At 53.9% G+C, this 13,699-nt stretch overlaps 5 protein-coding genes across 5 annotated transcripts; 4 read left to right on the top strand and 1 right to left on the bottom strand.

Moving 5' to 3' along the window:
* Window positions 1-292: 292 nt before the first annotated feature.
* On the top strand, window positions 293-1,341 carry B0T26DRAFT_739166 (uncharacterized protein; the record flags this gene model as incomplete). The annotated part of the gene is made up of 4 exons (XM_060443672.1): window positions 293-371; window positions 437-679; window positions 958-1,022; window positions 1,105-1,341. 4 exons carry the CDS (start codon window positions 293-295, stop codon window positions 1,339-1,341), a joined length of 624 nt encoding a protein of 207 aa, XP_060297614.1.
* Window positions 1,342-2,041: 700 nt separating this feature from the next.
* B0T26DRAFT_191114 (uncharacterized protein) lies at window positions 2,042-2,867 on the top strand. Its single transcript, XM_060433682.1, has one exon. The coding sequence runs from the start codon at window positions 2,318-2,320 to the stop codon at window positions 2,735-2,737; it is 420 nt and encodes a 139-aa protein (XP_060297613.1). The 5' UTR covers window positions 2,042-2,317; the 3' UTR covers window positions 2,738-2,867.
* A 2,346-nt stretch (window positions 2,868-5,213) lies between these two features.
* Window positions 5,214-6,194, top strand: B0T26DRAFT_700054 (CHAT domain-containing protein; the record flags this gene model as incomplete). The annotated part of the gene is made up of 3 exons (XM_060441507.1): window positions 5,214-5,255; window positions 5,289-6,043; window positions 6,122-6,194. 3 exons carry the CDS (start codon window positions 5,214-5,216, stop codon window positions 6,192-6,194), a joined length of 870 nt encoding a protein of 289 aa, XP_060297612.1.
* Window positions 6,195-10,098: 3,904 nt separating this feature from the next.
* B0T26DRAFT_673479 (uncharacterized protein) lies at window positions 10,099-11,292 on the bottom strand (the record flags this gene model as incomplete). Its single annotated transcript, XM_060439598.1, has 1 exon — window positions 10,099-11,292. The coding sequence occupies one exon, from the start codon at window positions 11,290-11,292 to the stop codon at window positions 10,099-10,101; it is 1,194 nt and encodes a 397-aa protein (XP_060297611.1).
* Window positions 11,293-12,976: 1,684 nt separating this feature from the next.
* On the top strand, window positions 12,977-13,651 carry B0T26DRAFT_641359 (transcription factor TFIID-domain-containing protein; the record flags this gene model as incomplete). The annotated part of the gene is made up of 1 exon (XM_060437329.1): window positions 12,977-13,651. One exon carries the CDS (start codon window positions 12,977-12,979, stop codon window positions 13,649-13,651), a length of 675 nt encoding a protein of 224 aa, XP_060297610.1.
* Between the last annotated feature and the right edge of the window lie 48 nt (window positions 13,652-13,699).

Raw genomic sequence — 13,699 nt, 5'->3', positions numbered from 1 at the left:
AGTGCCGGACTTGCCATTTTATATCCAGTCTCACTGCTGCCTAATGCCGCACATTTGCCCATCTGCACAGCATTACTCCGCCACCCCGCTGTGACGCTAGTGCATCATGTCCTCCCGACAGCCTTGTTGAAAAAGAGGAGCAAGTTGCGCACTCCGCACTCCGCTCGCGCGCGGCACGTCTCTCCCACGTTCAACCTTATCAATAGGTACTTTGCCGTCAGCCAACCCAGAGCAGTGTGTTTCATTGCTAGTTCCTAGCTGCCTCCGCGTCGGGTTAACGGCCGCCTACACCATGAAGCCTCTCAGGTCGTGTCTTCCGCTCTGGACACCATCGGAAGCCGTCCCTGGAGATGGAACACAGACAATGAAAAGTACATCAGACATCTCCCCCTGAATAGTCACAAGCAGATTGATAATATTCACAACCCCTAATTAGTCGAGGAGTACAGACTCGGATACCCGCGCTTCACAGCCCTCATTTCGGCCCATGACCCCTTCTTGTGCCGGCGATTCAAGAAGCTTCGAGCTCGACTCCTTCTGTCGAAGCAGGGCAAGCTCTCTGCGCTCGAGCAAAGGCTTGAGCGGGTCGACCGAGACGAACCTTGCCCCCTATTTCTCGGAAAAGCCCGTAGTGATGGCAGCCAAGACCGAGCATCCATCCTCGCCGAGATCGAATTCTGTCTCCAAGATTACGATGAATGCGCCCCCCCCCTCCCAAACTCAAGAAAGAAAAAAGAGGCGGCACCGGCAATATGTGTTAGATGTTATTAATATGATATCATTAGACCAATTTACCGAAAGAACATATCGGATGCTGCGCTTAGCCCCTGCTCGTGGAAGAGACGTGGAAAGCCTACAACACTAGATAGATGATGGGCTGTATCGCCAGAGCGGAAACCGCCTATCTCTCATGTGGCCGGGAGGAGCTCACTTGCTTGGCGCCGGCAGATGACTAAGCGCTGCTGCAGCTTCTGACTTGGGTAGAGGACAAACTCATCCGATACTACCCGGGATTCCGAAAAGTCAGCAGTGAGACCAATGACTATCTGCAGCTAATGCCAAGTCTAGACTAGTGGCTGTTTGACTAACTGAGTAATTACGTAGAGTCGTTCCCACAAGGTCTCGACTGATCCAAATGTCATCGTCTATTCCGGCCCCTGGATACAGTTGTTGTTCCTCATAACGCTTCTCTTGCTGATGCTCGTCGTCATTTGCAACCTCATCGATACGATTTCGATTCGCCTAGTCGTCGTCATGGCATGCACGATTTCTTACCTTCTCATCCTTTTTGCGCTGACAAGGTCGAGAACGATGAACCTGGTTCTCGCTGGGGCAACGTGAGCGCCAAACTTTCTTCTGTCTTCAATTACAGGTAGCCCGAAGTTACTGGTTCGGCTAACGTAACATGGGTCTAGGTACGCTACAGTTCTCATTGTGTTTGTTTCTGGTACCAGTGGAATCTAGGGCCAGAGCTAGACCGGGCTGGCGGGAAATGAGCCGCTAGAGTTACAGTATGTTCAAATCGTGTAGGGCTGCAACTCTTTAAGTCGCTTATTTCTTTTCTCTATCATAGGTGAAAAAAGCTCTGTCGCGGGTGACGTTGTCAATGTTGTTGTATTGGCTACGGAGCTTGCAAGAGGAGTTAAGCTCCCTACAAAATGTGTGGGCGAATAATTATCCTTGGAGGGGTAATTAGGTGGCTCGGGCGTGCCTACGGCTAGCACATTGAACCCTGCAGCACCTAGACTAGGCGGTCGGCTTAGGCTACGAGTAGGCTCCAAACTACCGCAGCCCAGCTCACTATGTCCTGTAAGCAAGATGAAGCTTAACCGCCCAGGCCTCCGCAGCGTTTTGGCTGTAATATACGGGCAAATGTTGGCCGTACGAGTTTACTCTCTCTTGTATATCGAACGGCTGTCACCAAAACCTAGATGTGTTTATCGACGACTTATAGTGGGCAGAAGTATGGCGGAGACGCTGACGAAAGACACCGACTGGGCCACAATCCTGCGTGCGTGAAAGCGCCTGGCAAGAGAGTACTTCGCCTCTGCCTAAAAAAAGGGGGCGAAGCTGCTGAGCCTTATTTCCTTCCCGGCCGGACACACAAGTCAGCTGCCCCTCGGGAATTCACACTTCACCCGTCATCTTCGCCCTTCAAGCCGGTCAAGACGCGTCGTTATTACCATCTCCTGCCTGACAGACACCGCCGCCGCACAAACCGAGCTGATTCGAGCTCGCCAAGATCTTCCTAAACTAGTCTCTGCTTAAACCCTCCCCCGTTTATTTGCGCGTGCACCCTTGTTACGCCGTCAGCACGATGGACGACCTCGACAAGGCCATTCAGGCAGCCAGGCTGAGGGTCGACACAACGCCAGAAGACTATGCAGATCGAGCACAACAATTGGGTCATCTTGGAATGCTCCTCGCTGATCGGCATTATTACGAGACGGAGTCAATGGCGGACCTCGACGATGCCATTCAATTCCAAAGGCAATCCATCAATTTAACTCAAAAGGACCTCCGCCAGCCGAAGGATTTGAGTGACTTGGGAGGCCTACTCTTTCACCGGTATCAAATCACCGGGGAACTCGCCAAACTCGATGAAGCGATTCGATTGGAAACAGGCATTCTCAGCGACACCCTTGACGGTATAGAACAAGCTATGTATTGGAACGGACTGGGAATTCTCTTCTACGCTCGGTATAGAGGGATACGCGCGAGGGCAGACATTGAATAAAATACTCTAGCTAGAGATAAGGTGGTCGACACAACTGCTGGCCATCTAGATCAAGCGACACTCAGGGCCCAATCGATGGCAAACCTGGAGGAAGCCGTTCGAATGTCCAGGCGAGCGGTCGCAACACGTCGTCCGCAGCAGATCTAGAGGAATCCATTCGCCTTGGGCGCCAGGCTGTCGATGCAGCGGCAGGCGGATATCGGAACCGAGAGATTGTTCTGGACAGGCTTGCAACCGCGCTATACGAACAATATACGAGAATGGCAACCTTGGCAGACCTCGAGGAAGCTACACGACTGGGAAGAGAAGCCGTGGACTTGGCACCCCGAGAGCCCGCCCGTGCTTCTCAGTCTTGGATCACTCTCGCGTCCTTGCTATGTGAGCAGCATGTGAGGACAGGGGCAACATCCGACCTAGAGGAGACCATCAAGTTGGCACTGGCAGCTACAGCTACCCCTGAGACAGCCAACCACCCGCTCTCGGCAAAATTTCAATGTTACTTTGGGCTTGGAAAAATGCAGTGCTTCCTTGGTGGAAGTGGCCATGGCATCGACGCTGATTTTGTCCAACGTTGCCTTATCGCTGTGGAGGCAGTGGCAGAAGACCATCAGCAGAAGCCACGGTATCTAAGCAACCTCGTATTGGTGCTGAGCAACCGGTTCAGCGCGACAAAGTCGATGGCTGACGTCGAGAGAGCGCTCCAACTCGGACGGGAGGCTCTTGAGATGGCACAAAGCAATCATCTAGACCTGCCGTGGTATCTGTGTTGTCTTTCACTTGTGCTTAGTATTCGATTCCATGAGACAAGGAAACCAGGCGATCTCAAGGAAGCTGTCAATGGGAGACTGCCCGGAAGACCATTATAACAGGTTATGGCTGCTCGGCAATTTGGTATTATGTTTTGACGATAAGTATCTAAGGGAAGGGACTAAAGCGGACCTCGAACAAGCTATAAGATTTAGGCATGACGCTGAACGGACTTGGGATATGCTGGGGAGTGCGAACTGGACCTCCCGACTTTGCGATACCAATGCCGGATACTAGACCGTGCACCTTGGGACGAAGAGAAAGCTGACACCTCCCCAGACGACAAGTCAAGGCGTTATCCATGTTGCACTGCAGGATTCCCCAGACTGTCCTACCAGGCTACACAACCTTGAGACTGCATATTTGACGCGTTTCGAAAGAACAGGGCTAGCGGGAGATATCTCGGTCGCTCTCTCCCTCTGCGAGACATCAGCCAACAACACACCACGTGAACATCTGACGAGGCCAGCTCGGCTTTTGAGTCTAGGGGAATGCTATCAAGCCCTCTATTCCGAGATTAAGTGCGGAGAAGGCCACGACATCCCGTTGACACGGGATGGACATTTTCTCAACAAAGCAATCAAATCATTCTAGGAGGTCATCAATACCGCGGCTCCGGACAAGCCAACCTGGGTCTCGGCACTCCACCGTCTTGGCGCTTTGTATGACGACAGGTTTGAGCTTGCGGGGGACCTGGCAGACCTCAAGATGTCACTCCAGCTCTACAAGGAGTCGGTGGATATCACACCTAAGACGCATTCCTCCCGGGGCGCCCGGCTTCGGAATTTGGGATTGACTAAAAAAAAGAATTACGAGATTTTCCGTAAAATGGACGATCTTGAGGCGGCCTTGCAGCTACTCCAGGAAGCTGCGGATATCCGACCGTGGCACGCCCTATCCCGGGCTAGCCTTCTAAAAGAACTGGGAGCTGTCTGCTACACCAAGTACAACGTCACAAAGAAAGCGATTGACCTCGATGCTACCCTGGAGTTCTATCAGGAAGCTTACGAGACATTGCCAAATCATGGACCCTTTTTGGTCGAGATATTCGGCTGCCTACGGTGGGTATATCTCGACAAATATAAGATGATGGGAATGGAGTCGGATTTTAAGAGAGCGGTCCGAGCCTTGCAGAAAGCCCTAGATAATACACCACAGGACTTGCCAGAGAGGGCGCTTCGGCTAACTGATCTCGCACGATGCTACCTGGCCGGCCATGGGAAAACGGGCAAAGGGGCGTATTTGGAGATGGCGGCTCGGTTTTCCCGGGAAGCCACAACAACCGCGATGCCGCCAGAGCATCCAGACCACCTTTCAGCATTCAGATCTCTCGGAGACTGTTATGCTGCAATACACAAGGTAACAGGGCGGGACTCGGATCTCGAGGCGGCGAGTACGTCATATAGCGAAGCCTTCAACTCGTCTTCCCCGGGTGCCACTGTTTTTGAGATATGAGCCCGAGGTTGGAAAAAAGTTCCTCGACCTCCGTAATCAACTAGAGGCACCTCAGGCGGGAAGCCACGCTCCCCAGCTACCCCTGAGCCGCGACAGAGAAGAAGACCGGCCCGCTCTGCGCAGACTGGCTCGGCATATTGCAGCAAGCAGCGGGCTTGATGAATTCATTTCCGAACGCCTGTCGATTTTTCGTAGTGTACCAGATGATGCCGACATGGACAATATCACAAGAGGAGGGCCCGTCGTCATGATCAACGTAAGCTATCGCTGCGACGCGTTTCTTATTCAGAGAGGGGACTACCCGATACAGGTCTTACCCTTACCCAGGCTTTCCACAGAGGAGATCGAAGAAAAGACGAAGCAAGGCAATCTTGGAAGTCCTCAAGTTCTCGAATGGCTTTGGGATATTGTCGCAGGCCCGGTCCTAGAAGCGCTTGGGCTCACGCAACCGCCGCCCTCGGATGGCGATGATGACTGGCCACGTGTGCGGTGGGTTCCCGTCGGCGCCCCGAGCAGATTCCCGCTCCACGCGGCAGGACGACACGATAAGCGCTCCAACGAAGCAGTAATCGACAAGGTGATGTCCTCGTATAGCCCGTCCATCGGAGCCATCAGGCAGGGCATGAAACTTCGCCATGAGAAGTCTACGGTTGCCAAGGCGCTGCTTGTCGCCGTTGAGCACACCCCAGGCAGCACAAAACTCCCCTTTGCAACGAAAGAGGTGGCCATGCTGCGCAGACATTTTTGCGAGTCTACGTCAATACAGCCTATCGAGCTAGAACGACGATGCACGGAAGAGGTCCTCTCCCATCTGCGAGATTGCGACATCTTCCATTTCGCCGGTCATGACTACACAGACCCCAACAACCCCCTGCGGTGCCACTTGCGCCTAGAGGACTGGAAGGACAATCCCCTCGAGGTAGCTGATCTGCTGGCGATCAACCTGCGCGAGCGGCCCCCGTTCCTCGCCTACCTTTCGGCGTGCGGGGCCGGAAAAATCGACGACGAAAAACACCTCGACCAAAACCTGAACCTGATCAGCGCGTGCTAGCTGGCTGGGTTCCGGAATGTGATAGGCACCCTGTGGGAGGTCAACGACTGGATCTGCGTCGACTTGGCGAGGATCATGCACCAAGGGATACGAGACGGGGGCATGACGGATGTGTCTGTGTGTCGGGCTCCACAGAGCGAGTAGAGAGCTTCGGCATCGTTGGCTTGGCGGCGCCAGCGCGCTGCCATCGCCCAGCAAGGCCACAGACGAGAATAAGCTGCCGATTGCAGAGCCAGAGAAACACGCACTGACGGTAAATGGTAGAGGAACCGCTGCGGGCGGTGGTGGCAGAGGTCAGGGCGAGGGCGAGGGCGAGGGCGAGGGCGAGAGTGGGGTCCGGTTGCCGAGAGATGTGTTTGGGTGTGACGAGGACGATGAGATGGAACCAGCTCACTGGGTTCCCTACGTTCACTTTGGGGCCTAATGCAGGGACTGCATTTCGTTGGCTTACAAAATTTAAAATGGCATTGAAGACGTCAAACTCCCTCGGGACTTTCACAGCCAGCATACTCGTCATCATAGAATACGTGTAGGCGCTGCCGCGGCCTTGACTGGGGCCGCCCAGCAGCCGCGAACATTACTAGTTAACCTTACAGATTAAATATAAACCGATATACCTAATTACATAGCGATAAAATCGTACTGTTATTATAGTAGTTTAATCAACGATAATTTAGTTATTTCTAGTAGGTTTAGTAGAATTGGCGATAGCCTGAATCGTGAGGAAAAATTTAGCTGGGTATCACGGCACAGTCAACCGCATGAGGCAAGGCTGCAATATGGTCGCTGGAGGAGGCACACTCTCGGGCTTGGTTGACCACTCGATTGTTCTTGTGACGGCGCCAGCTCACAGCACCCACTACCACTGCGCTAGAACCCCCAAAAGGATGCCAGAATTGCAAGTCGACGACTTGCAACCTGTAGTGGGTTATAGTGTGCTACGGCCGTTGCGCGCCGTGACAGTTCTAACCTTGGTTGTTGCCAATTGATCGTGCACAACCGCTTAAATAGGCGATCATCGTCGTCGCGTTACCCTGGGCAGCGGCCTGCCTTGCACCACAGGTCTGTTGTCGTCTTGGTGAGGTTCATCGAACCTGTCCTCTTCTGCGGCTCGCAGACATTCGTTCAATCGCGCGGGGGCCCCGCCTTGTTGGGGTGCTCGTCGTGTTGGTAGGCTTTGAGCAGGTCTGGTTCGTTCTTGATGTTCTCTGCATACCACCATGTGGCATCCGCGGCCCATCCTTTCCATTGAACCTGGTACTAGAGCTTGCCGTAGTAAGATCTCGAGGACTGCACCTTCGCGATTTCCCATTCCCGCTCTTGGTCGACTGTGTCGCCTTCCGGGTTAGGGTCTTCTTGGCTAGGAATAGGGTTGTTTAGGTATAGCCGTAAACGGTCCGCATGGAACACATCGGTGCCTCGCCAACTATCCGGCACTTCTAGCCTATAATCGTAATCGTTCTTGTTTGTGCTAATCTCTCGAGAATCTTGAAGTATTGCTATGTGAGTGAGAAATCGAGTTTGGTGCCAGGCCTTGTCTATCGACCAGGCATGCTTTATTATATAGACCCGATCGCCCACGTCGAAGTCCAGAACTCGTCGGTGCATATTGGGCTTCTGTTGTCTGATTTTCCTGAGCCCTGGCAATACTATCCCGGGCGGTCTTAATATAAGCTTCATAGTCTCCGCCATACGTTGAGCTTATTCCGGTAATAACTAATGAACATTCGGAGGCGCTAATCGATCCACTGGTATAGGTTTTCCACCTATCCAGCAGTCTGCTTGTGCCCTAAAGATGAGAGCTTCTAGCGGATTCCTAACGGCCGGCAGCATCGTTCCTTTGGACGACAAACGTGTTGGAAGGTTGTCTCGGGAGGAAAACTGCCGAGCGCCAATCCAGTTCGAGGTAATATTACACCATCTATTAGACTTTATATGTGGCTCTGCGAGAGCCTGGTAGACCTAATATCCCAACGGTATCTAACTAGTCAAATACGGTACGCCGTGTTCTTGGGGTTGGAGAGGGGAGATGCATCGGTATTGGAAGCGTGGCTTTACAGTAGCTCACAGAGCTATCAATGATACCGAGCTGCGGCCAGCGTCTTGCCTAGCTGGCCGACAATTCGCAACATTTTACTGGTGAGGTAAATCATATCACTGAAACGAAACGAACTTGTGACATGATTCATTTTGGGCCTAGATTGTGTATAATTACGCAGTGTCATTCAAGCAAAGTCAATATTAAAATTGCCCAGCACCTTCCCCTCGCACAACATATCGACACCAAGAGTACCGGATTCTTCGATTTGGAAAAGTCGGATTTGCAGGGATATCCGATACCAACTCTCGCCGTTGATAAATCTGGACTCGGCGGCTGACAAGTCAAGTTGCTGCAAAGAATAGCCGACATGCATTGTCTCCTCAAGATCTGATCATAAAATACAGTTCGTAAGTGGTAATAGTGACAGAATCTCACGGCACATCGCCATACAGAACACTTACGATTGTTTTCGGTTGTCGTGGGGAGAACGTCAAGGGTACATCTGTACATACAAGATCAGAGTCCGTTTCTCAGACAGTTTCGAATTCAGGTTCTGAGTGCCCTTGAAATGCAGAAAGAGCCCTCTAGGGCCGCCGGAAGCATGTGGAGTCCCCTGTGAATGGTGTTGGTGTCGATGAACCTCCCTCACAAAGACGTAGGTATTACCTACCTTTTCAATTACCCACGCTACAAATACGCTGAGATATATCTTTCCACCATCCTACTCGTTCCGCCATGTGCGTCGCGTTCCAGGGCTACAGCTGCTATGGATGGACGGGATGTAATTATGGTTAAGATGTGGCGAATCCAATGTGAGCTCTCTATTTCAGCCGTCCTGAGGCTTGCTAGCCTAGCTGGCTACTCACAACTGCACCCTTTGCGACTGCCGTGCGGTCATCTGCCACAATATCTGCCCACGGGTTGTCATTCTCGACAGGAGCCGGTACGGCGCTTGAATTCAACATCTCCAGCTGGTGCACGGGTTGCTGTATAGCTTCTAGGATTTGGCGGTTTGTTACGCCATCCTGGGCCGAGAGGCCGTCGAGAACTCGAACTCGGTGGAGTATCTCGTTAACCTGAGGCGCCATCTGTCCAGTATCCGATTTAACACCTTGGGATGCCTCACTGCGCACCCGAGAGGAGAGAGCTCAAGTTAGCCGGCCGAGCTGTTGGTCAAGGACATTCATTCATTATCCGGAAAAGAGTGGGAACAGACCTATTGATCAGAGTGAGCGCAATGCCTACGTCCATCTTACTGGATATGAGGGACGCCGGGAGGCGATTAACGTCGCCCTTTACCAGCATCCAGCCCACAGACCTAGTGCCGCAGCGTCTAGCGAGGCACTTCTCAACGATGGCGCCGATATCACCGACGGTGGCCCGGCAGCCCACGACCGTCGTCATGACGTGCGACTCGAGAGGCGCGGAGATGGCCGACTTCTGGGCCATGTCGGCAATGTTTTCTAGCGAGGCTTTTACAGACAAGAGCTCATCCGGCACTCGCCCCAGCTCGTCTTTCGCGTCCCTGACCTCTGATACCAGCTCTGTGATGGCCTTGGTTATGGTGGCGATGGCTGAGACCACGCCGAGACAGCCGGCGACGACCGCGAGAGAATCCATTTCCGGAATGTAGTTTCCCAGCCGCGTCTCGGCTATGAAGACATTGGCAGTAGCCTACAGAGCAAGCTGTAGCCAGTTACTGTTGCTGGAGTGATTGGCATAGCTATGGGACCTGGTGGGCGGGGAATGGGACGTGAGCTGAGAGTCTGATGCGGCTGAACACCTGGGATTCGAAAATCACGTGGATCGCACCGATCGGATTGGGTATCGTTTTCTCATGAATTAGACTGTGCAGAGGAATGGAAAACACCTAAAACATCCACCGTCACCATATTCATACTGTTGCCACTGTAAGCTTGGAAGCGACAAAGAACCAAACCATGCATGCCCTTGTTTCTTCGCCTGTCATCATGTCCATTCTGGCGGCGCACTTGACATCCCAGCTACCTATATCATGCCCTCGACCTCGGCCGCCGCGCTGTTGACCTCATCACTAAACGTATCATCGTAGATGACATACAGCGAGTCGAGCCAGTGGTCGAGGATCCTCACGGCGTCCCGCAGGCCCTTCCTGCGCTCGCCGCCCCGGACCGGCGGCGGCTTCAGCAGCTCTCTGCGGCACGAGTGGAGCATGGCTTCGTACGCCTCAATCAGCAGGAGAACCTGCAGCTTCGAGGCCCGCGACTGCGTCTCGCCGGGGTGCTGCCGGAAGAAGGTCCGCGTCAGCTCCTCCGTCAGCAGCTCCGAGCAGATCTGCAGCCCGACGTATTCGCTCGTCCGCTGCTCTTTGTTATTGGCCAGCGCGTCTCTCTGGCTCTCCGCCTCCCGTGAGTGGCTACCAGGGGCGCGGCTCTTACCAAGCGCCAGCCCGTCAACGGGGCCGAGGTCGTAGTCCACCGCGGTGATCGACGAGGTCGGTGTCGAAGGGACCGCGGACGAGCGTGTTCTTACAGGCGCAGACCTGACGTCGAATCTCTCTTGTTCTGGGGTCGCGACAGTCTGATTGTGTTGTGTCGGATGATTGCTGGCGTGAGGCTCGCGCTGCTGGCTCCGGGGTCGCCTAGTATCCTGCTGCCTCTTGATTGATCCGCGTGCTTCCCTGTATTCGATTGTCATTGATTCCCTGTCCGGCAGCACGTTTCGATACGATTCCGCCAGCCGGGAAGACCGGTCATAGCGGGGCACCTCGACGGCCGTTGTGTCGCTCGCGGCTAGCGAGTGGTGCGTAGCAGGTCTCTCGTCACCAGCCCCGGCGTCCCACCGCGGTCGCGGTCCATCTGCCGATGACCATCTTGTCGTGGCCGCGGATGGACGCCGTTCAAACACCCGGGGGGTCTTCTCGTCGAGTAGCGTGACTGGGCGGTGTTTGGGGGTGAAGCCTTCGTACATGGGCAGGCTGGGGAGGTCCGGGATGTCAGTTGCGGACGGGCGAGGCGGGCGCGCCGGCCGCGGTATGTTTTCAAAGCTGGCATTGTTCCCCATGAGTTGGCAGAGATCGTAGGCAGCTGTGCTTCTATCCGAGGACCAGAACGGCGGCCGTTTCCTTAGTTTGTTCCTCTGGACTCTTGTGGTCTGGGGTAGAGAAACATGAGGCGGCCCAGTGTTGCTGTGAGTTGAAAAGCGCGGCATTGAATAAGGCATCTCGACGGCGCTTTGCTTGGCCTGGATTTGGATTTCGGGGGGCTCTCATCGGGGGGCAAACGAGATGGTTGAAACCGCCATAGCTATCTCCTAGCTTGAGCCAGGCGGACGGAGGGGAACCTTATCATCTCGTAGCTACCTAAAGCTGCCGGTGGGCAAGCACGGCTGCTCAGATCATATTAGCTTTCACATTAATGCCCGGGGCGGGCTTGTAGACGCATGTAGCGTGCCCACGAGGCGGAAACCGCTGCGACACTGAAGCATCGTGATGCACGGGACTGCAAGCATGCGGGTGGGTGGCGGGAATAACTGGGATGGCGCCAAACTCAAACCCTCAAAGCGCGCCAGACTTCACATTACGTAGCTTGCTTGTGAGAGACGGAAAGCGTTGGCCAAGCAATCCCTTTTCTTCGCTGCGAGCAGGGTGCAAGACCATCACGTAAACTTCATGTCAACCGTCGCCGGCTCTCTCCCTTGGCGTTGTCAAAGGCGCGTGCTTGTGATTGTCAGGAGATGCCCATCGATGGAGGAAGCCGATCAATGACCATGGCCAAAGCCAGCCGGGCTTCTCTCGCAAACCCAAGCCGAGCGCGGATTTCCGCTTCTAACCACCACACCGATCTTGTCCTAGGAGTTGCGTGTCGTCAGCCGAAAATAGCCATCCGAGATGCCGCTTATCCGTCTGGAGGGAAGGTCCGCACGAGAAGCCGCGCTCAAAATCCACCAGCACGGGCCGTTGAACCAAACAAAAGTTGGATCCCTTGACGGGGTTTGCTGCGCTGTGAGTGGGGCTTGGCAACGCTAGACCCGATCTGGATAGGCGCATGTCCAGGTTGCTCCACTCAAAACTTGCCTCGTCCGTTGCAGAAGGGCGAAAACAAAGGAAACCCACCCATTTTAACAGGAAGGAACAAAGGAGATTTTGTACTTTCTACGACCCTCAACGTTCAATTAAAACAGTAATCTCCCGCCTGTCCTTCCCCCGCTCTTTGAATCCATTTTTAGGCGTCTCCACCCTTCCCAGATCTGCTGTGTCGGCGGCGAATGGGCCTCGATCTCTCAATTGCTGACGGTTGACCGACAATTCCACCGCTGCCATGGGCTCCAACAACCGCCGCAGCCATCCGGCCGTAATACCAGCATTGCACCGCATCGCATATCGGCATCTAGCAGCGATGAAGAACATATAACTCACCCACTTGTTGTCACTAGTTAACTTGGGAAAGAGAGAACCGGGCCGTTGCCGCCTTTCCGTCTGGAAGCCCACCAGTATCCTTTGACAAGCTACCAAATTAGATTAGCTTCTGTCTTCGGACTTGCTAGAGTCTTTGTTGCAAGTCCTTTTCAAACCGGTGCCCTTTGCCGTTAGGGACACAACCACAAAGCATTGTCACAAGGCATTGTCACCATACTCTTTGTTCAATTGTTGTGGCTGTCGGAAACATAGTTACCGACCAAACAATAGATTTGTTCCCCGACCGTTTGAAAGAAGCGCCCTCCCTTTGTTGTCGGGCTGGGAATATAGATCTGGGATCTCCTTCTGTTTCTCTCCGTTGCTGTCCATCGATATCTCCCAAGTGAGTTGGCCCCCCCATAAATACGCCTAATTTAAAATTTCCGTCATTTAGAATAGACAGCATATTTGCTCCGAACTGAGCGACAACACGCTCCAGCAGCAGGGTACATGGAACAGAACACTAACCAAGAAACACCGAAACCGCGGGGCCTCGATCGCATCGAGGCTCACTGGCCCATGCCCACGATACAAAACATTGTGGCAACAGTTAACCTCGAGTGCAGGCTGGACCTCAACCTGATCTCTCAGCAGGCGCGCAACGTCGAGTACAACCAGAAAAAGTTCCACGCCGTCATCATGCGCATCCGCGAGCCGCGCACCACCACGCTGGTCTTTGGCTCGGGCAAGCTGGTCATCACGGGCGCCAAGTCGGTGGAGCTGGCACGCCTGGCCGCGCGCAAGCACGCCCGCCTGATCCAGAAGCTAGGCTTCAACACAAAGTTCAAAGACTTCAAGGTGCAGAACTTTGTCGGCTCGTGCGGCTGCAACTTCTACATCCGGCTCGAGGGCCTGGTGGCCGAGTGGGGGTCCAAGGGCTTCGCCAGGTACGAGCCCGAGCTCTTCCCCGGCCTGGTCTTCCAAATCTTCAAGACCGACGCCAAGGTCACGTGTCTTGTCTTCTTCAACGGGAAAGTCGTCCTGACCGGCGCCAAGACCGCTGACCAGGTCTACGAGGCCTTTGCAGACCTCTACCCGCTACTGCTCAAATACAAGTTCGACGCCCCGCCGACACAACTGAAGGCGGCAGCGAAGAAGTCAACACGGAGAAGGCAAAGAAAATAAGAAAAGAGAGTAAGTAAAAGTACGACTGAATGATTCAAAGGTTGCTAC

The sequence above is a fragment of the Lasiosphaeria miniovina genome (assembly GCF_030549165.1).
Source record: "Lasiosphaeria miniovina strain SMH2392-1A chromosome Unknown B0T26scaffold_3, whole genome shotgun sequence".
Taxonomy (NCBI): domain Eukaryota; kingdom Fungi; phylum Ascomycota; class Sordariomycetes; order Sordariales; family Lasiosphaeriaceae; genus Lasiosphaeria; species Lasiosphaeria miniovina.
Note: the sequence above shows the minus strand (reverse complement) of the source record. Positions and strands in the feature narration are given on the sequence as shown.